The sequence below is a fragment of the Lepidochelys olivacea genome, assembly GCF_965140295.1.
Source record: "Lepidochelys olivacea isolate rLepOli2 genome assembly, chromosome: 2".
Taxonomy (NCBI): Eukaryota; Metazoa; Chordata; order Testudines; family Cheloniidae; genus Lepidochelys; species Lepidochelys olivacea.
The window spans coordinates 47,033,988-47,055,716 of NC_140412.1; the positions used below are offsets into that span (position 1 = coordinate 47,033,988).

General features: G+C 39.7%; 1 protein-coding gene across 1 annotated transcript in view; it reads right to left on the reverse strand.

The window, feature by feature from the left end:
• Window positions 1–5,209: 5,209 nt before the first annotated feature.
• DECR1 (2,4-dienoyl-CoA reductase 1) overlaps window positions 5,210–21,729 on the reverse strand; it is a 35,730-nt gene continuing 19,210 nt past the window's right edge. Inside the window, exons 5-10 of the mRNA XM_084619609.1 lie at window positions 17,571–17,718; window positions 12,123–12,222; window positions 10,447–10,519; window positions 6,847–6,993; window positions 5,506–5,568; window positions 5,210–5,401 (exon numbers count right to left, since the gene is read on the reverse strand). Of these exons, the coding sequence (XP_084475735.1) occupies window positions 5,342–5,401; window positions 5,506–5,568; window positions 6,847–6,993; window positions 10,447–10,519; window positions 12,123–12,222; window positions 17,571–17,718 (591 nt within the window). The 3' untranslated portion in view covers window positions 5,210–5,341. The remainder of the gene's footprint in view (window positions 5,402–5,505; window positions 5,569–6,846; window positions 6,994–10,446; window positions 10,520–12,122; window positions 12,223–17,570; window positions 17,719–21,729) is intronic.

A 21,729-nucleotide genomic window follows, 5' to 3' on the forward strand; every position in this document is an offset into this window, starting at 1 on the left:
ACATGTGCATTGTTTCTTAAATCATGCATAACAAGCCCATATTTCCACTGAAGTATAGCAATTAAAAAAGACAGGCTAACAATGACGTGTCTTATATTAATACAATGTCAAGTCTAGCAAATATAGTAAGTCAGGATCACTGTAAAAACGCCTGCTTTTTAAAACATCTACACCTCCCTAGAATTGTTCCTCCAAGTCTGGCACCTGAGAGGTGCTGAAGACAACAGGAGTTGGTGATGGTCAAACCCTAAGGTTGCTTATTCTGGGAGATATCTGGTGGCAGCAGAAAGATCATACTGGAAGAATAATAGACAGCTAAAATATTAATTATACCTGCGGCTCCTGTATACTGTATTCAGACTCTATAAAGAAACCTATATAGAGGTAGTTAAACAGGAAATAATATATTTTAGTTACTAAAATGTTTAATTACTCACTCATTAACAAAATAATCTACTAAAATGTAACACTATACAATATGCAAGCAAATGTGCTATGTAAGATGAGTATAATATTTTGGAGTTTAAATATATACATTTTACAAAATATGCTGTTACAATGGAGACCTCACCACACTATCTGCTACTAAATCGACTGAGAAGACCATTGTCTATGTGCATTTTAAAGTGTATAGTTTAGTGAAGTGTAAAACAACAAAGTTCTATTGTACTTTAGAAAAAAAAGTTGTCTTCATTACCTTTACGGCTGACACTTCAATTATATGCATTATAAATAAATTCCTTACTTACTGAATTGATCTAACTAATTAAAGCTAGGCAGTGCCAAAACACTCCCCAACCTTGGCCTACAACACATGATATTCACAACATGAGGTCCCTCAGGAATCTCCTAAACAGAAATTGTTAACAATGCACAATTGACATCTGTGACAAAGGACCACTACCCGGAGTAAAGAAAAACAAAGCTTTTCACGGGCAACCTAATAAGGATTTGAACATAGAGCTTGAAGGGAGAGATTTATGCATTCATTCACTGTTGCACATAGGCCTGACATGTTCTGTTTTGAGGGAGAAGTTGGCTGAGGTAATATCTTTTATTGGATCAACTTCTGTTGGTGAGAAAGACAACTTTCAAGTTTACACAGAGCTCTTCCGCAGGTGGAACAGATTGTTTAGCAGAAGTAGTTAACACATATTTCAAGGGCCCATTCAAGGTGAAGAGATCCATTAACACCTGTCCAGTCAGAGAGGGAGAAAAAGGGCATCTGGGCAGGGAGGGGTTGTTAGTGGGTTATAGATTGTTGTAATAAGTAATAAAGCCAGTGTCTCCATTCACTGGATGATTTTTAGTGTCTAGCAAAGTTATGAATTTATGCTTTCAGGCCTAGGTGGTGGAATTAAGGGTGCTGGTGATGGGGCCACACCCCCAGCATGGGTGGCAGGTATCATAAGCCTCGCCTGACCCAGGCCATGGCCCTGCCCATGTTGCACCCCGAGGCCCAGCCCTCACTCTTCACCTGAAGGCCACTGAAAATTTAAAAATGTTTATAGCAGCAACTCTCACACTGTGCAAAGGTCAAATATAGATCAGTACACTGTTTGCCAATGCTGCTTTCTTAGTAAGATGTGCTTAATATAACAAGACAAGTTTTTTCAAGATCCAATTTAACTGACAAAAACTGTATTTAAGTTTTTGTCAGTTAAAGGGTTGATTTCATTAGGCAAAACTAACTTTGTGTGATGAGAACTTATGCACTGCATTGTTACTAGAAATCAGTACATCTTCCATCCTAAGCATTTTTTAGCAATACACACTGAAATAACATTCTTCTTAGGTGCCTAAAAGGCGGCTCAGAAATCCATAGTTAAGCATCTAAATATAAGTGGCCTGATTTTCAAAAGTGCTGAGCTCCTTCAAATCCCCCTGAAATCAACAATTGCTCTACACCTTGAAAATCAGGCCAATGTATTAAAACATCAAGAATGGTTTTATTTTACTGGATTATGGTAGCACGGTAGTATTTTATTTAAGTCAGTTTAACAGTGTAAAAGCAGGGATACGAGTTACAGCACATTGTTCAGCAAAACAGCTACATGACCCAATTCTACAGGAAAGAGAACACTCAATTCAGAATTAGAAACCATCTGTATGCAAAAATGCTAGTTAATACCAGCATGAGATGCAAGCTGGGGTTAAAAAGTCAGTTTACAAATTACCTTCCACTTCAACCTTTGTATTTATTAAAGTGCTGTCAGTGTGTATCAGAATGTAAAGAAGAAAGAGGAAGACACAATCTCTGTCCAAAGAGTTTAGAATCTAAAATGAACAGACAGACCTCAAAAATAGAAATATCATACAAAAGCGAGGCAGATTCTCAGACTGGTACACCACCACCAATGGTCTTAGCAGAACTTGTGTTGTTCTAAAGGAGAGAATTCCTATAGGCAACAAAAGGTAAACAGCAACTGTAATATCACAGTGAGGAACACTCCAGGTCAGCTCTATTCCGTCTTCAATAGTAACTGCAAAATTATTCTGCACTCCCTGTTTCTCCATATAAAATATCTGAAATGGGTTTAATATATTGTAGAGTCTTATTTATGTGCACGCTGAACAATGCAATACAATACATTTCACTTTTACAGAGCATCCTTAATGCACAGAATTATAAAAGGTTCATCAAGACAGCAAATCACCTACTAAAGCAAAAAGGAAAAACTTCATGATACAGTTGAAGAGACCAGATTTAATTCTGGCTTGAAGAGCGATGATGAGTAGTCATTTGCATGGTCTCTCCACGTTGAGGATGAGTTCATCCTGAGTTCACAGGATTGATCATACAATTCACTGATGTGATAGCTACTGTCCCCTAGAAACATGATTTTACTTCAAAAAGTAGCTGTAACTTCACATCCAAGGGAGCTTGTCCGTCTCTGCAGCTCCCACTAGCTCCTTTCCTCTTCTCCAGTACTCCCAATGCTCGTTACCTTCCTTTCTTGCTTGTTTGCAGGGCTGGTTCAAGGAAATCTGGGGCCCCTAACAAAGTCGTTCAATTAGGTTCCCAGCTAAAAGGCCCAAGGTCCAGCATATGACCTGATCAAAATTCCTATGCCATACTAGACATGGAGGGAGGGCTACATCAGTCCCAGAGGAAGCAGGGAATAGGCACTGTATCCAGAACTGATGTGTACACTTGTGGAGAGAGTTAAAAACACAGTGGATAGAGATTTCTTGTTAAACAGGAAAAAAGTCTGGGGGCCTGTGATGTGCCTGAGCTCTAATATAGGAGAAAGCATCCTGCTTTTATGGGCATAAGCACTAGTTACAATCCCACAGAACACTTGGCAATAAGCGATTTGTGTTCCACACCATGCGGCACTGGAACATTGGCAGTAGATATCACACAAGCAGTAGTGCCCTCTCACCATCCCCTCACACCCCCTGAGGCTGCAGATTTGGCAGCACTGCCTATATTAGCCCTGCTTCCCTCCCACATACCACTGATCTTTCCTACCCCAGAACCCTCCATTACAGACTACTCAACATAGACCAGAATAGCACCGGTTTGTGAAGGCAAGTGCTGTGCAAGCTTTCCACAAAGCTTTGCCAATGCAGTCCTCAGTCCTGACTTACAAGTCTCCTTTTCTAGTTTTAATAAAGTTCCTCCTAAGCAGACATGCCTAGTCATGCAGAAAATGTGTCACTAGTACTCACAACAGCTCTTCCCTGGAGACTGCACCTTGATGCAGTGAGAAGGCTTGTATGTGCCAATGAGAACTCTAGCAGCACGAGTTTGGACTCCTCGTAGAGCCACCCAAGCCAGACAGGTCAAAGGGCAGAGATCAGACAAAAAGCAATCCACTGAGCCTTCAGGTTGAGTGAAAGGCCAACAACCTATTCTCATAAAAAAGTTATGGAAATACAAGGTAGCCATTCCATCAAATAGCACGATAGACAGGAATGGTGGAGCCTTGTTCCTGCCCTAAGTGATATCAGACAATGAGTAAAGGATTCAGAATCACAATTGCACCGAAGGAGCTACTAGTCTCTCTTTTCAAGAGCATTTACTCAAAACTTTTGAGGGAGCAAAAATATATATAAAGAAAATATATATGTATTCAGGAAGGCAAACCCAGTCTTCAATGCAATTTTTAACATCAATTACAACAGATGCAACACAGACTGAAAAATGTCAGCAAAATCAAGATTGTAACTAGTATTCAGTCTTTAACTTCTGTGTGAGATGTACCTTAGTACTCCCTACTCATTTACACTCTTCCTCCCAACAACAGTATTAGGCTCCAATTCTGCAAAAACTTATGTATGTTCCATTGACTGCTCACGGTAGAAAAGCAAAGCACGTGTAAGTGTTTACAGGATCAGGAACTAATACTGGAGTGCAAAGCTTACATCTTAATTTTGTAGTTTTCATCAGTTTATCTTCTATCTTTTCAATAAAATATTCCAGAAACATTACTGGAACTGAAATGATAATTAAAAAATATGCAAATATCTGAACTGAGAAAAAATGTTGAAATACAGGTTTGTCTACATGATGTTTTAATGTGTGCCAGCTGGGATGTAAATTCTAGCACACATCAGTATGTCATGTACTAACTGGCCTATATGGATCCTGCTAGCACGCACTAAAGCAGTGGCTCCCAACCTTTCTGTTGCAATAGCATATTCATGTTCCCGCGGCGGCATTTCGGCGGCGACGCTTCTTGGCGTTGCCACTTTCGGCGACATTTTGGCAGCTGGTTGTCCGGCGGCCGCGCTCCTCGGCAGCGGTTTGTACGGCGGAAGCGCTCCGTTATCAGTAGGTGGGTGCACACAAATGCCCGGGCGGGCGCCATGGAGCCTGCAGGCACCGCGTTGGGGACCACTGCACTAAAGGATCCCTACTCCCTGAAAACATAGTACTGTTTGAAATGGGACTATGTTAATGGAGACTGGGGAACTTTTAGTATGCGCCAGCCAGGTCCCACATGGACCAGTTAGTGCTGGTGCACTCTGGACATGCTGGTGCACACTAGAATTTACACCCCAACTGGTGCACGCTATCACACCATGTAGACCAGCCCACATTAAAACAAGAAGAGAAGTGGAACTAATTCTACAGCATGGCATAGAAATTTTTACTCAAAGCTGTAGAATATTTTACGTACCTAATCAGAAGACTTCATTTGCCTATGGGAACAAAACAGTCAAATTAAGGGGTAAGTTTAAATGACTCATTCAAAACATATTCCAATTTAAAAATGTTTTATTAGAATTGCCAATAAAATGTTTAACAAGATTATTTCTTAATATGTGTGTGATTTACAGCTAATGGTACTTTTCCAGTGATACTTTCTGAAAGGAAGATAAGACGAGTATTTTAAGAGCCTTTTGTTTTCCTGATTAATGCTTCCATTATATCCCACTGCTCATTGGTAACCTACATAATATAAGAAGAAATAGCATTTCACTTGGGTCTGCATACAATTTTATATAAATTTTTAAGTATGTTTGTATGTAAATAGCATGCATGTAACTTATTACCTTTTTCAGGTCATTGAACTCTCCAGCCATAGAAACATATTCTCCACCATCCATTCTAATAACCTTGGGGAAAAGGAAGCAATGCACTTAAAATTGGTGCTTTTTTATTAAGTTCCTGTATCATTAGCATTCTCATATATCAGGGTTTGGAAACATCAACCTCAACTTGTACAAATTCAGACTAAAAAATACACTCAGAATAAATGAATGCAACACTTCTTATAAGAAGCTCTGTGCTTTAAAACCAGTAGCTAGAGTGAAGTATAATTAAGGCTAAGAGTTTGTCACGGATATTTAGGGTAACCAGATGTCCCGATTTTATAGGGACAGTCCTGATTTTTGGGGACTTTGTCTTATATAGGTACCTATTACTCTCCACCCCGTCCCGATTTTTCACACTTGCTGGCTGGTCATCCTAAGGATATTTTTAGTAAAAGTCACGGAGAGGTCACGAGCAATAAAGAAAAATTCACGGAAGCTGTGACCTGTCCGTGACTTTTACTAAAAATATCCCTGACAAAATGGTGATCTGTGGGTCCCCACACCACGTGCAACGGGGCAGCTGTGCAGTGGCTAGGAGCTCCGGGGGCCCCCACTGCAGGTTGGGTGTTGGAGCTCCAGGATCCCCCGCACCCCACAGCTGGGAACTGTGGGGACTGAGCCGCCTGCAGCTTCGGGGGTCCCCTGCCATCTGCGGGGGCTGGGAGCTCTGGGGTACCCCCACAGCCCTGAGGGCCTGCTGCGGCCAGAAGCTTGGGGGGTTCCCCTGCTACTCCTGGGGGCAGGGAGCTGCAGGGTGCTCCCACTGCCAGCAATTCCAGAGGCCTCCACTGCCTGCCACAGCTGGGAGCTCAGGAGTTCTCCCGCCGCCCGCCACAGCTTGGAGCTCGGGGGTGCCCCTGCCACCCACAGCTCCAGGGGCCCACACCGCAGCCAGGAGCTCAGGGGTTCCCCTGCTGCCAGGGGTGGCTGGGAGTTGCAGGAGTTCCCCCGCCACCTGGGACGTCTTGGAGCTCTGGGGGCTGCCAGCGGCGGCAGGTGTACACCGCTGCTCCCGGCCCCCATGGGCAGCTCCCGAGCGCCACAGGCTGAAGTCATGGAGGTCACTGGAAGTCACGGATTTGTGACTTCGCGACCTCCGCTACTAAATCATAGCCTTAAATATAATTAACTGACTAGGTTAAAAATGAACCTAAAGTTTTCAAATTAGCAATTTCTTTTGCTAAGTTCTCAAATATGCTACAGCACCTAAAGCTTCTTTAAAAATTCTCAACACCACTCAGAACATCATCTATAAGCTTAATACTGGTGACAGCATGAACTAGAATAACGAAAACTTACTGTTCCAGTCACCCAACTTGCATATTCACTACAGAGGTATGTGGCAAGATTTGCAATTTCTTCTACAGTTCCCAGACGGCCACAGGGAATCCTCCCAATCATTTCTTTCTCAAATGTACCTGTTGGGTCAAGACGACTAAAAGCACCCTACAGAATTAAAAAAACAACAACAACATTCAGCAAAATGTTCTGAGTAACTAGAAAATAAATTCAAACTAAGATTTGATTTCTGGTATCAGACTTAATACACAAGTTAACAGTTAGTAGGAGTGTTGTGACAATCCCATGCTTATTGGGGGCTGGGTGAAGAGAGAACAGGAGACAAAGGTCAAATTCTGGGGTAAATTCAGTCAACCAGTTACACCAGAATTTAACAAAGCAGTTCATGGTGTTCAGCAGTGACCCTTCTACACGATTAGAAAGCAGTAAAGAGAGGCTCTAGTAAGCGTCTTGTGCACTTTTTCTGAAAACGTGCAGAATAAAGCTTTGAGAAAAACGAAAATGCCGCAGAGCTACTAAAGAAATGTAGAGGAAACTTAAACAAAACCAAAAATCATACATAGCACAGAATAACGAAACTGAAAAGCAAGCATCCTTTAATCTGGTTGAATAGGAACAACGAACAGAATAAATCTAGATAGCTTTGGGCTTTAAAGTGCATTTGAATATCTGGGGACAGTGCAAGACATGGCTGAGCTTGGGGAGAAAAACCTCACTCAAATGGACTCTTTTACTAACACGAATAAACTTTACTGAGCAAAATCAGAAACCTAAGAAAACATAATTGAAGTCAATGCAAGCACAGTGCTATTTAGTAAAACACATCAGTAAAATAGTAATATATAGTAACATAACTGCTTAATGATCTTATTTTTTAAAATACCAGGTTGTATATCTAATAACTTGGCACTGACAAAGGACTTTTCTTTTCCTCCTATGGTTACTTAAAACAGTGTTTCCCAAAGTGTGGGCCCCTTCCCCTAGGACAAGTGCGGGTAGAATAAAGATAGGCCTCTCCATTGTTCTCCAGCATATCAGCTTTCATTAAAAAAGTAAGTCTCCAGCTATTACAGTTGCAGAGAATCTTGAAAACTTGACTCACAAGCACCTGATGCAGCAATGCCTACCTTAGTTCGTAGAGAGCCTGAACAATACCCCGAAGCATGAGCTGCCCCACTAACTCAGATACAATGATAATAGTTAATGTAAAGTATTTAATTATTCAAGGTTTATTATGAAGGTCTACAAAATCTACTCTAAGTGACGACAGGGTGGGTTTATTTCCCTTACTTCTGCTTGAGAAGCAAAGCCAAAATTGCCCATGAGGGCATCTAAGCCCACTTGAGAGGAAGCCAAGGCCAAGACCTGTGCTTAACATAGTCAATGAGTGTGAAACTGTATTTTAGAGAAAAAAATTAATGTCAACACTTAGCACATGCAACTAGAACTAAAAACTGCTGTGAAGTGATACTGTAAACTTGACAATTAATGTTTTATTTCAGTTTTAAATAATAAAATAATTTGTATTCATTGATTTAACATCCCATATTGACTAGGGAGTTGCACACGTCGTTGTATCTGTAGGCCAAGCACACTGTACTCACCTGGGGCTCCTTGCATTGCTCCATTACCCCTACAAGCTCCATGTTTGTCAACCTCCCATACCCCTCTAGTTCAGGGACTCCCTGCAAATCCCCCACTCCATCATTCATGCCAAAGGCTGTGTGTGCCCCCCATGTCTCCCTTCACCCATATCACTGTCTCCCATGCCAGGGGCTCTATGCCTCCCCTATTCTCTCCCTCTTCTATCCTTTCCCTTTCCCCCTTCCTTTCAATACCAGGGTTCCCCCTGTTCTCCTCCCTGCCACCCAATCACCAGGACTTCTGTGAACCTCCCCATTTCCCCCACCACTATTATTTCTTTTCTTTCTGTCTGGGACATAAGTCATTCAGGATGTCAGCATTTTTAAACTGTACTGGGAGGATCAGCAGAGCTGAGATGGTGGGTATTATTATGCTGGAAGGCATTAAGGGTTGTCATAAACCAGTTCTTTGATATATACACAATTGTAAAGGAAGTTGAAGCTGCTGGGTCTGCTAACCAGATGCCAGGGGCCCGTGTGTCCTCCAATTTCCTCCTTCCACTTTTCCTATTTTCACCAAAATCAATAGGGTTCTACCCATTGATGCCTACAACATTCCCTGAAATTTTGGAATTGATTGGATGTGGTATTCAAAAGAATTACAAACAAATGCCACAGAATTTATTGTAAAGCCTTGCTTTCCTCAGACAAATATGTCATTTCTTAAAATAAAAAATGAAAGACCTGTTTAAAAATACTATTTAATTTCATTTAACTAAAATTCTCAAAAGAAAGTAAACCTTAGACAACCCTCAGAGGAGTTGGAGAGGCATGAAGTTCCATTTTCCTTTATTGGGAGAAGGGAGGCTCAGCTTTTAAAAGTTTGGGAAAATACTATCCTGAAGCGTTTACAATTACTCTCATTTCACAGATGGAGAAAATAAACTACTGAGAGTATAAGTGACTTGCTCAATGTTGCACAACACTGTTGGATCACTGAAGAAACCAAGTTTGGTCTTATCTATACCAAAAGGGTTATAGTAAGAGATATGCTATATTAAAGCACGTTTGCATGACATAACATATGTAGACTTGGAATGATTAGATTTTTATTGGTAAATGTCGATGTGTGTCTGTGATGGGGTGGCTCAATCAGCTAATTAGGCTTCAAACAGGGGAGCTTTTGGCTGCAGGCAGCTAATTCGGAACAGGCTCACCTGTGTACAAACACGCGAGGCCTATAAAGCCAGGAAGCTGTCACAAGATAGGGACAGCTGCTGAGAAAGGATAGTCACTCCCTGGGAAAAGGTTTTCTGGAGCTGGTACACCCAGAGAGAGAAAAGGGGAACCAGAGTGTAGGAAGCAGTCCAGAGATGGAACAGTAAGGACATAGAGAGGAAGCCCAGAACTGCTGAGCTGAAGGTCCCTGGACTGGAACTTGGAGTAGAGGGCAGGCCCGGTTCCCCTTCTAGCTACTGAGGGAGTGGCACCGGGGCCGTGAATGAGAACACTGCCAAGTGACCAGGAGGAGACGCTAGACTGGCGGTGATTGGAGAACCTCATGACAATATCAATTTCACTGTACCCACACAAACTGATTAAAATATATTTCCATCAAATATCAAAATTTACAGATAGGCAAAGTAAAAGAAATGCTGCTTGATAACTCACTGGAGTTTGATTTAAGATTATTTATTTTGTATATTTTGATATGACGACAATTTGTGTTAACAGTTATAAAGCTTTAACTTTTTAAATCTCAACATCTAATGTCATTAAATAATTATTGTATGACTGCCGTAAGTTCCTACAATTGTGAAAATTTGAGAAAAAAATAAGAAGCCGAAAAACCATAATTTTGTGCAACTGTGAAAATATAAATGAATACAAATATATAAAATGCTTTAAAATAAACATTAATATTTTCCATCAAAATTATAACAAAAATAAAAATCAATTTCTGCCAGGCCTAAGCACATGTAAAGTCATGTCTCACTTTTTAATAATAGAAATGTACCTTTGTTCTTATTGGACCTGGTTGGATCACATTGAATCTCATGCCATATCTACCCCATTCAGCTGCAAGAGACCTAAAAATTCATTAATAGAATGCATAAATATTTCAAACAGCATGTTGTCTAACATGTTCCATATATATATATATATATTATATTTTTTCCATATATAAAAATTCTTTTTCTTGGTGGTACAACATTTTTAAACAGGATGTAATTTAGAAACAATTCTGGGAAGTATATGTGTCAAATTTATAAACACTTAACATTTGAATCCTGACCTAGGTTCTCAGATTTTTTTGAAATATTTTTACTTTTTTTGTTATTGGATTTGAATCTTCTCACACATGGATCTCATGTTACATTGAATTAGCCAACTGACGAATACAGTAACACCAATTTGAAGTATATATTGCATATAAAGCATACCTTAATGACAATCATTGGTATTTAGGTACCTATCTCACTTAGGCACTTTAGAAAATCCCACCAGTATACACTTGTGGCAGTCTTCAATATAATTCTCAAACCAAGTGTTTTAGGAAAAATAAGATAACCAAACCCCAACTTCCAATATGTTTTACAAAGCAGAGTAAGAAATGCAGTTTTCCTTTTATGAACAATATCGTCTTTGCACATGCTGTTTCTTTAAAGGTGCTAAAACATCTGTTGTGGTAAATGAATAAGGTGGCTAGTCTTTGAAATACACCCTTTTAAGTCATACTCAACTTCTATGAAAAAAGTGTAAAAGAACAAAGCAAAAGTGTCCCTTATTTGCTTTCTAGAGAAATAATCATACCTGACCTACTTATATTTTCAAAATTTCCATTTGATTGTCTCTACTGAAGTGTACGGGCTGAACTGTCTGTTAGTATCTTCTACTCCAGGGGTCTCAAACATGTGGCCTGTGGGCCGCATGTGGCCCACAAGGTTATTTCCTGCAGCCCGCCAAGCTCCCTGCACCCCCACAGAGTTATTTCCTGCTGCCGCCGCCAAGCTCCCCTCCCCCCCGCGTCCAGGCTCCTCTGCCTACCTCCAGGCACTTCCTGCCGCCAAACACCTGTTTGGCAGCGCTTAGCACTTTCCAGGAGGGCGGGGGAGGAGCAGGGAGCCGTGCACTCAGGGGACGAGGTGGCAGAGAAGAGGTGGGGCAGGGGCAGGGATTTGGGGAAGGGGTGGGAAGAGGCGGGGCACGGGTGGAGTGAGGCTGAGGCCAGGGCAGGGGATTTGTACCTTTATATGAAAAAGGTGTCAGTGATGCGACCCTCGGGCCAACGTACTAGTCCTCATGCTGATCTATTCCCATATAGCTGCTAATCACAGATGTATTTGTTTGGGGAATGAATGTGGATATCTGTGTAATGCTATTAAAAGAATTATTGCAGATAATCCTGATAAAAATTTAAGCAGCAGAATTCCATGGAATTGAGTAAACTTCTATTTATTGATCTTTTTGCTCTAGTAAGATGGCAAAAGTAATACAACTTAAATTCTTCTTTCCATGAGAAGCTGTGATAGTAGCAACTGCTTTCTTGTTACATAAAATGGAAGCTAAGGAGTTCATTCATGATCCAGTCAAATAGCTTAATTTTGCCAGACTGACAAGATGTGGATAAAGAACCTATCAGCCCAGTCTGGGAAATGTGAAGATAAAGCACTGGTATGCTCAACTACTCACTTGCACATTGCATCTACCCCAGCTTTGGCAGAGGCACTTGGTGATACAAATCCAGACCCACTCTCCGCATAGATAGTTGTAATAGCCAAGAATGCTGCCCCTGTAAGATGCAAGAAGACAACATTTTTAAACATGCAGGATGAGCTACAAATCTTAAAATCAACATAAGTATCAGAACAGTACTGGTGTTTGCATCATCTGTTTTCAGGGATTTAACTTTCAGCTGTAAAAATGAACTCAAACAAGTTTGGCTCCAGCTGTTCTTTTCACTTTCGATTCTCCCTGTCCCTGAAATGAAAGAGTTATTCCATATATATATATAATTTTTCCATATATAAAAATTCTTTTTCTTGGTGGTACTATAAACCCCAATACTGCATTTGGAATTGTGCAAATAGGTCCTTGCACCTATAGAGTCCCTCTGACACTGAAATTATACCAAGAAACCCTTTCTAGTGTACACAAGGCATGAGCCAGGATACTATTCTCATGATACTTCTTGAGGCCCAGGCCTTTAGGATATTTCTATACTGCAATTAGAGCTGTAATTTCCAACTTGGGTAGATGTACACATGCTAGCTTTGCTTGCGGTAGTGTTCCACAACCAGTGATATAGCTGCGATGGCATAGGCAACTGCTTGGGCTAGCTGCCTGAGTACAATCCAATCCAAGATCCTAGAGATGTCCTCGGGCAGCTAGCTCGAGCCACTGCTAGTGCTGCTGTGGCTGCACTGCTATTTTTAGTTTGATGAAAGCTAGCGTGGGTGCCTTCTCAAGATAGGAATTACACCTCCATCTGCAGTGCAGGCATACCCCCAGTTCTCAGGCAGCTATTTTTGCTCCAGCTTCCATCAGTTCCCCACACTTCCTGGCTGAAAGGGCAGGACATAAAACATCAATGTGAACAATTATTTATTTCAGCATAGTCTTAAATTATTACGAATTGCAGTAGGGGGCTTGAGGTTGAAACTGAAGTTTATTCTAGTGCCCAGAGATCTCTTTCTTAGCAGGTTACAGTAACTCATACTACAACAGAAAATATGCCAAAGTTAATCTTGACAATTGTACTAAATCTTGCTATTAGTGCCATAATGAGGTCTCCTAACAAAGACTGTTTTTATAAAATACATTCAGTTAGAATAGCAATCAACAACATAAATGAACAAACAAACAAAAATATTACATCACGAAAAGTACTTCACTCACTTTCTTTTGTAATACTCAGTAACTCAAAATAGCTTACCCAATCATTAGTGCATACCTACTGTAGTTGGGGGGAGGAAGGGGGGAAGGGGGGGCGGATAAAATATTAGCTATAAGTCCCTGGTAAAGAGACCACTAGTTCCTTATGCTAGTGAATGTAAAACTAAAATATTAAAAAAAAAATACTATAGGTAGAATAATGATTTTAATTAGAACTGTTGCCCAATGGACATCACAAACATTTTATGTCTTGGGGATAGCCCACATACAAAGTCAAAGTAAAGTAACTCAATTAAACATTTATGTTGAGAAAAATTCACAGGAGAATTAAAATAAAAAACCATTAGCCTTAGAGAAATAAAATTCTCCATACAGAGACTCTGAACAGAAAAACAGACCAAAAAAACCCCAAACTAACTTTAAAATCTATTTCGATGAGGATATAAATTATTCATAATTAGTAGACTTACAAGGAATAGGTTTATTAAATGCATGTTAAGTAAAACCAGGTGCCCCCAGCTTAGAAGCAGCAAAACTGATATTTACCAGGTATTGTTAAGGCTCATCTATGTTTTATTTATATGTATTTCAGTTCACTCTTACAAGGTGTATGTGTAAATGTATCAGTTCATTAAAAGGCATTATTTAATTGTTTTCACTATCTCGTGTTAAAATTTAAAATAATGTTTAAATGAAGAGGCAATGGACTGGCAGATTACTAATAGTAATTTGTATTACAGTAACACTTAGATGCCCCAACAGAGATTGGGGCCCCCCACTCTGCTAGGAAGAATACAAATGCACAGTAAGACACTTCCTGCAACAAAGAGCTTAAAAGCTAAACTGTGTACTATTTATAAAAATAGTTTTAACGTAGATCACATTTTGGACCTAAAATACATGTCAGTGTCTCTGTAACAACAGCTGTGATGTATGCTAGCATACTATTAAATATTTGTTTATAGTAGCACTCACAATGTACTATGTGCATCCCAAACATTCAAGAAAGAATGGTCCCTGCTCCAAGGAGCTCATATCGTAAGGAGAGGCAAGTAGACATGGGTTAGGGGAAGGGAAACAACAAATAGGGAATTTTAAAAAATATAAATGAGATTCACTGAAGGCAGCATGGCAGAAGTGGGTCTCTCAGAGGGCCTTAAACGTGAACAGGCCTTGCATGAGAGTGCCATGAAGAAGAAAGCACGACTGTGAAAGACGATAAACTGGTGGCCAAGGCTGTGAACACTATTAGAGTGGAGAGGGAAGGTAGAGGGATGTCATGAAACTTAATAAGGATATGTAGAGATGGAAAGAATTACATTGAGCTTTGAAGAAAGAGGCAAGAAGCTTAAATTTAATGGGATATGAGATGGGGAGCCAGGGAAGATAACTGACAAGGACATTGACAAGTTCCTATTGTGAGACAAGGAAGCTGACTTTAATGGCTGCCATGTGTATTGACTAAAGGGAAGCAAGGTATATGTTTGGAAGACCAGAAAAGATGCTACTGCAGTAAAATAGTAAAATACTGCAGTAAAATAACACTTAGGTACTAATATCTTCTTCCTACTCAGCATCTAAGATCCATCCCAACAGAGATTTGTCTGTTGGGATGGATCTTAGATGCTGAGTAGGAAGAAGATATTAGTACCTAAGTGTTATTGGACTGACTGTACATTTCCAGAATGCATTGCATGTGGCACATGAAAAATACCATTTGACCAGAGACCATAACATACTCTAAAGTGTCTATACACAGCTTTGAAACTTTAAACTCTAGTCATCAACATACAGCAATGGCAAAGCAAATTCAAAGCATCGTGGACACTTTTTGGAGTAAAGTTGTACTACGTTGTCATAAAGACTGCAATCTCAATAAATATGACCATATTAGCATTTTTTGTAATTATGATAGTAACAGATTTTTGTTCAGGTAAAATATAGGAACAAGCCTATATGCATGCTATTACTTTTCATGCTCTAGATAGGACTTCTTGCACTTCTATATTTTTCCTATATCGTTCTGGAATAAATGTATGTTTTGGATAATAGAGGACGAGATTACATTACAGTTGCAAGATGAGATGGCTCACATATGTAAAGTGAACTACTCAATATTCATGTACAGTGAAGAGACTATGAATTTTCATTATAATTATCACAAAAATAACGGAAGATGATGTAACTCATTCTTGAACTAAGTCTATACTCTACTAGCAATTTACTATTTTAAATGTTCCCAAGGAAAAATCCCATAGAAATTAAAATACCTTATTCCCAAGGATTCCCTGAAGCACAAAGAGGTAGTTATACGCAGATTCGTTAAAAAGATAATAATGAAGCTCATAATGATATACAGCAAAATATATGAAGAGATGATTTTAAAACTACAATCTAATGAGCAGTAAATATGGTTTCAGGTATGAAAGAAAGAGCCTGACACAGTGATTGTACAATAATTAAGAACATATTTAGCAAAGTTTATTATTAGAAAGGAAACACTTTTTGCTGCTTTTACATAATTGCAGACTGTGTTAAAGCAACAAAAATCTGAAACTTTAGAATGAACGAGTCCATCTGATCAGGCAGCTAGAGAAATGCAATACAAATAGGCTTTGCAGAATTCAATTTTTATTGTTTATATTTAACAGATGATATCAATGTTTATTTTCAAGCATTTTTTATTTTTATCAATTGAAATGTTCACTGTTGTGTGAAATCATGGGTTTAACGCTTTTTTTTCAATTTTTATTTTTTAAATTTTCTCAGTTGTGGGAAATTATGGGGTGTGATCAGACAATTTTTTTTAGTGACAGTAGATACTGAGATTCAAAAAGTTAACACTTCATATAAGTCTTAACACAAATTGTCAACGTCACATGTCAAAATATACTGAGTAAATATAATTAAATCAAATTCTTAAGTTCTCAATCAGCATTTTTCTTACTTCGCCTATGCGCAAATTTCTGTCACCACTGACAGAACTACTTTTTTTGTTGGTTTGTGTGCGTACAGTGAAATCGACGTTTACCAAAATTTACCTATTAAAAAGCTAATCTTTCTAAATACAAGTCAGGACAATTCTAGGCTCTTATCTAGTGTGAGCTATTGACTCAAATGTGTGACCGTGTGCCTTAATAAATCTGGAAAAGTAGTAATAAAAAAGGGACCATATGGAAAACCATACCCAAGAACTTGCACTGCTGCTAGCCAAAGAGCAGGAAAGGAAGATTTATTTTTTTTCATTTTATAAATTAGCAAAGCAGTGTGCCAGAATAAAAATAGAGCTTTCTACATACATCTGCCAGTTATTATATACTGGCATATAACATTTTCCCCTAAAACAAATGAAAAAAAATTGGTTATGTTGTCGCCTACTCAGGCTCTATATATTTGAATGTCCACTGGAACAGAATTACCAATTAGTCCAATTTTCAGAGTTACCGTCAGACACTCTGTCAAGTACTTTAGGATCAAAATTTGAATTTAGGAAAAATGAGAAACAAAAGCTAATATTAAATATTTTCGTAATTTAAAAATATTGCTTGAAGTTAAACATTAACCTCTAGTATTTGCCATCAACACATCACAGCCTGGAACTTGAAAAATGACTGGAAACAGAATAGAAAGAAGACTGAAACCAATACGTCTACTTTTATTGGTGAAGTAGAGGGAAATTCAAAAAGTCTTCAAATGTAGTAAAAAGCAATATTTAGATGTTTGCAGTTCTTTTACTTTAAATAAATCTAAGGTGCTGATAGTAACATTAATGGTATTTTTTTTGGGGAAAAAATAACTTAGCATGATTTTTAACCTAACTGAATCCATTTAAATGAATGCCACATAGTTCATTGCTTAATCAAAGGAAAATGGAGAAAGGACACAGGAGATGAGTTATAGCACTATTTGTAATTTAAAGAAAAGTCTTATTTTTAATAATTTACAGATAAGGTCCAAATCCTGCAATCAGATTTATGTAGGCAGCCTCATTCACTTTGGATCTGATTGCAGGATCAGGTCCTAAAATAAAATGATGGATTCTGCAAGGTAGTGCTGTGTTGTAAAGATGTTTGCACTATACAAAAGTTTCTTCTTGCAAACCTGTACAGCAATACAACTCATTTACCAAAATGTTTATTTAAAGCATCAAAACTTGCTATTGTACACAAGTTTTAAAGCAAGGACAGTAAATGGTAATGAGATGTCACAATCCTCAGGCACTGTTTAGCTTTAAGTGTAACTTACCTTTTTGTACTTTAATTAGTTCCTTTCCAATTTCTAGAGTTACAAAGGCAGTACCATTAAGAACAATATCAACTATTGTTTTCCAAGCATTAGCAGAAAGACGTTCAGTAGGAGAAACAAAGTTTCCAGCTGCATTGTTTATCACAACCTAAAACAAGAGAAGACAAGCCTAAAAAGTTATACAGAAATTACCATATATACTCGTTCATAAGCTGAATTTTTTTGGTAAAGAAGTGACGCATCAAAGAGCGGGGGTTGGCTTATAAACGGGTCTACACCAAAATCTGCTGATTTTAAACTCTATGAAACCATTGAATTGAATATTTAATACACTGTCGTTTTGTTTACCTGGAGCGCCTGCAGGCAGGGAGGAACTGAGGGTTCCTCATGGCCGCGGTTTGCTGTTCCCAGCCACTTCCCGCAGCTCCCATTGGCTGGGAACGGCGAACCGTGGCCACAGGGAACTGAGGGGCTCCATGCCTGCAGGCGCTCCAGGTAAACAAAACGTCCCAACCCGCCAGCGGCTTACCCTGACAGGCCGGGAGCCAAAGTCTGCCGACCCATTTATTGATGTCAATACTGCAGCCTTTTAAAGTTGCAAAGGCTTTGTTTAGTGGACTAGATTGGCTTGAAAGGAATCCTAAAAGAGCAGTAATTTGATCTCTTCATGCATTTCTACCAATGGACCTCATAAGTCTCGAGCCAATATGAAAATATAACATGCAGAATCGATGGAATCTCTAATAAAACTGAAACAGCCTATTATCCCCACAGACATGCCAATCTATAGGGCTGTTTTGAAATAAACAAACAAGAATAATAATTTGACAGTGATAAAGCAGGTGACATTCCTGTATAAAGTCCTACAAAATCTATAACTACTATAATAATAATAATCTATTTTCATACTAGTATTTAAAATGAACAACAGTGAAATCAAAAGAAAAAGGTCTGCTTATCACGCAGCGTTCAAACTTAAAGTTGTTGAATATGCAGAAGCAAACAATAATTGCGCCGCTGCTCGCGAATTCTGTATCAATGAGAAGTAAGAGAATGGCGAAAAAATAAAACACTAAAAGTCATGCCAAGAAGCAAGAAAAAATGTCCAACGAGGTGCGCTTCATTTCCTGAGCTGGAGAAAGATCTCAATAATTGGGTTGTTGAATGTTGACAAAATGAGTACATTGTCACTAGAACTGGAATTCGTCTGCGTGCTCTGCAAATGTCGAAAGATGACAAATACAAATCAAGTTTCAGAGTAGCAGCCGTGTTAGTCTGTATCCGCAAAAAGAAAAGGAGTACTTGTGGACCTTAGAGACTAATAAATTTGTTAGCCTCTAAGGTTCCACAAGTACTCCTTTTCTTTTTGCAAATACAAGTCAGTAAAGCCATCAATGTTTGTCGCATCAGCGGGTTGGTGTACTCACTTCATGAACCACCATAGTGTCTGTGTCTGTCTTTGTCAGCTAACAAAGATAGCGCAAAAGCTGCTGAGAGATCTGGAAGAAAAAAATCTAATCTTTCCAAAGGTTTATTATAAAATATCGAAAGAAATATGCATTTGAACTGTCACAAATAGGAAATATGGACGAAACACCGATGACATTCGATCTCCCGAGCAACAGAATGGTAATCGGTGTTGGTGAAAACACAGTTTTAATTAAAACCACTGGCCATGAAAAAATCCATTTTACGGTCGTTTTATTGTGTTTGGCAAATGGATCAAAGCTCCCTCCTGTTGTTTTTTTAAAAAAACTTTGCCTAAAAACATGAAATTTCCTGCTGGTGTCATCGTACGTGCACACGAAAAGGGATGGATGGATGAAAGTGGGACTACTGAATGGCTGGAAAAAAAAGTGTGGAATAAGAGACCAGGAGCACTTTTCAAGAAACCTGCTATGCTCGTTTGGGACATGTTCAGGGCACGCAAGACGGAGGAGGTGAAAAATGTGCCCAAAAATATGAAAACTACTTTGGCTGTAATACCTGGAGGCTTAACTTCAGTTCTACAACCGCTTGATGTCTGCCTGAACAAATCCTTTAAAGACAGGCCATGCAAAATATGGTCTGAATGGATGTGCTCAGGCATGGCGAAGCTGACAAAAGGCGGAACTCTTATGAAGCCCGAAATCAATCTAGTCACCAAGTGGATCAAGGACGCGTGGGTGTCCATTCCCTCGGAAATGACAGAAAAATCATTTAGGAAATGCTGTATCAGCAACGCATTCAATGGGTCAAAAGATGATGCCATGTTTGAAGATGACACAACAGAGGCTGATGATGAGAAGGAATCTGAGTCTGAAGATGACACTGCCGACATCTACGATGACAATGCAGGTGCAGCTGTGACTGAAGCCGAGTTTAATGAACTGTTTGGTGAATCAGAGACTGATTCAGACTTTGAAGGATTTTAAGACTTTTTAAAGTCTCTTTGTTCTAATTTACTTGTTACATATTTGTTCAGTTATTACATATCGTTACATATTATAACAGGTTTTTCGTTGGATTACATTAAAATAATTCTAGCAAAACTTTTGAGTGTTTCTTGTGATGCCAACTTTTAAAATATAGCAGGCGTTGGCAAACTTTGGCTCCCGGCCCACCAGGGTAGGCTGCTGGCAGGTCAGGACATTTTGTTTACTTGGGGCATCTGCAGGCACAGAGCTCCTCAGCGTCCAGTGGCCGCAGTTTGCCGTTCCCAGCCAATTGGAGCTGCAGGAAGTGGCGCTACTGGGAGCTGAGGGCTCCATGCCTGTGAATGTTCCAGGTAAACAAAACGTCCCGACCCTCCATCGGCTTACCCTGATGGGCCAGGAGCCAAAGTTTGACAACCCTTGAAATATAGGGTCTGCTTATGAAAGTGTCATACAGTTTTTACTATTTTTTACCTATCCATCTTGGGGGGTCGGCTTATAAACAAATGGGCTAATGAACAAGTATATACGGTAGTTCACCATAGCACTTAAGAGGTATAAGAAACCTTTTGGCATTGCTAGACACAGAAGTAAAAATCTTCCTATCAAATGAAGTACAGTTTAGACAGACAGGAAATAATCCATCATAAACTGCAGAGGAGGGCCACCATATAGACTCTGGCCATTAGGCTATGCAGCCCTGACTAAGGGGGGCAGCCATATTGACCCTGGCCACTAGGCCATGTAGCCCTGCAGAAGAGGGCAGCCATTTTGACTCCAGCCATTAGGCCATACTGCTCTGAGGCTAGGGTGGTCATTTGGACTCTGCCACAGGGCTATAACAGCCTTCCCCCGTCCCCAAAGTATGACAAGGTGTTCCAGCCCCACGACATTCTCCCATAGTGAATACCGGAAAGAAAGCTATTCTGGACAAGTAACTTGGTAGAATTTTAGGTGGTGAAACTCAGGGATCTTTACTAATAGTTCAAACAACCACCTACATATCTAATATTTCCTAAGTTGCTAATATCAGTGTTCAATGATCCTGACTGTTATATCCCATTGAGGACAAGTGGGTATAAAAGAATAAATGTTTTAAACAGACTCACTGTCAAGTGGTTTTGTAACATATGGTACTGAAACAGGATACAGAACTCCAAGAAAGTGAAAAAAATGTATATATTCTCTTCACATGGCTTCTGGTGGGATTTTTTCCTGACTTCTAGCCCATGCTGTCTCCCTCCTCCACTTTACCCCATTTTTGTCCTCTGACCTCTCCTTTACATCCCCTACTCTGTTCTCTTGCCAAGTTATTGCCTTCCTTCCTTCCTTGGGCTTTTGTTATCTCTCTCCCCCAAGTTCTGCCCTCTGATGGCCCTATACACTGCATTAAGCTATACTGGCAAAAGCACAGTTTTGCCAGTTTAAGCTGTGTCCACACTTGAAGTGCTTTGATATGGAATACCACTACAGCTACACTGGCAAAGCCCTTCTAAGTGCCAGCCTGACATATGTGCCCTGTCTCCCAAAACTGAACAGGCTAGTTCTCCTACAACTCTAACCATCTTGGGACCTGTCTACTTGAGACACTGCCCATCTCCCTCTTCCATAATGCGACAGCTGGATACCTCTGGACTTAAAAGAGAGGGACTGGGGGTAAAGAGTCCTATGTGAGAAGCCCTTCGCTTTGGAACCAGCTCCCTTAGCTTTGGTCCAAAATAGCCTTATTTGTTCACCTTCTGGGC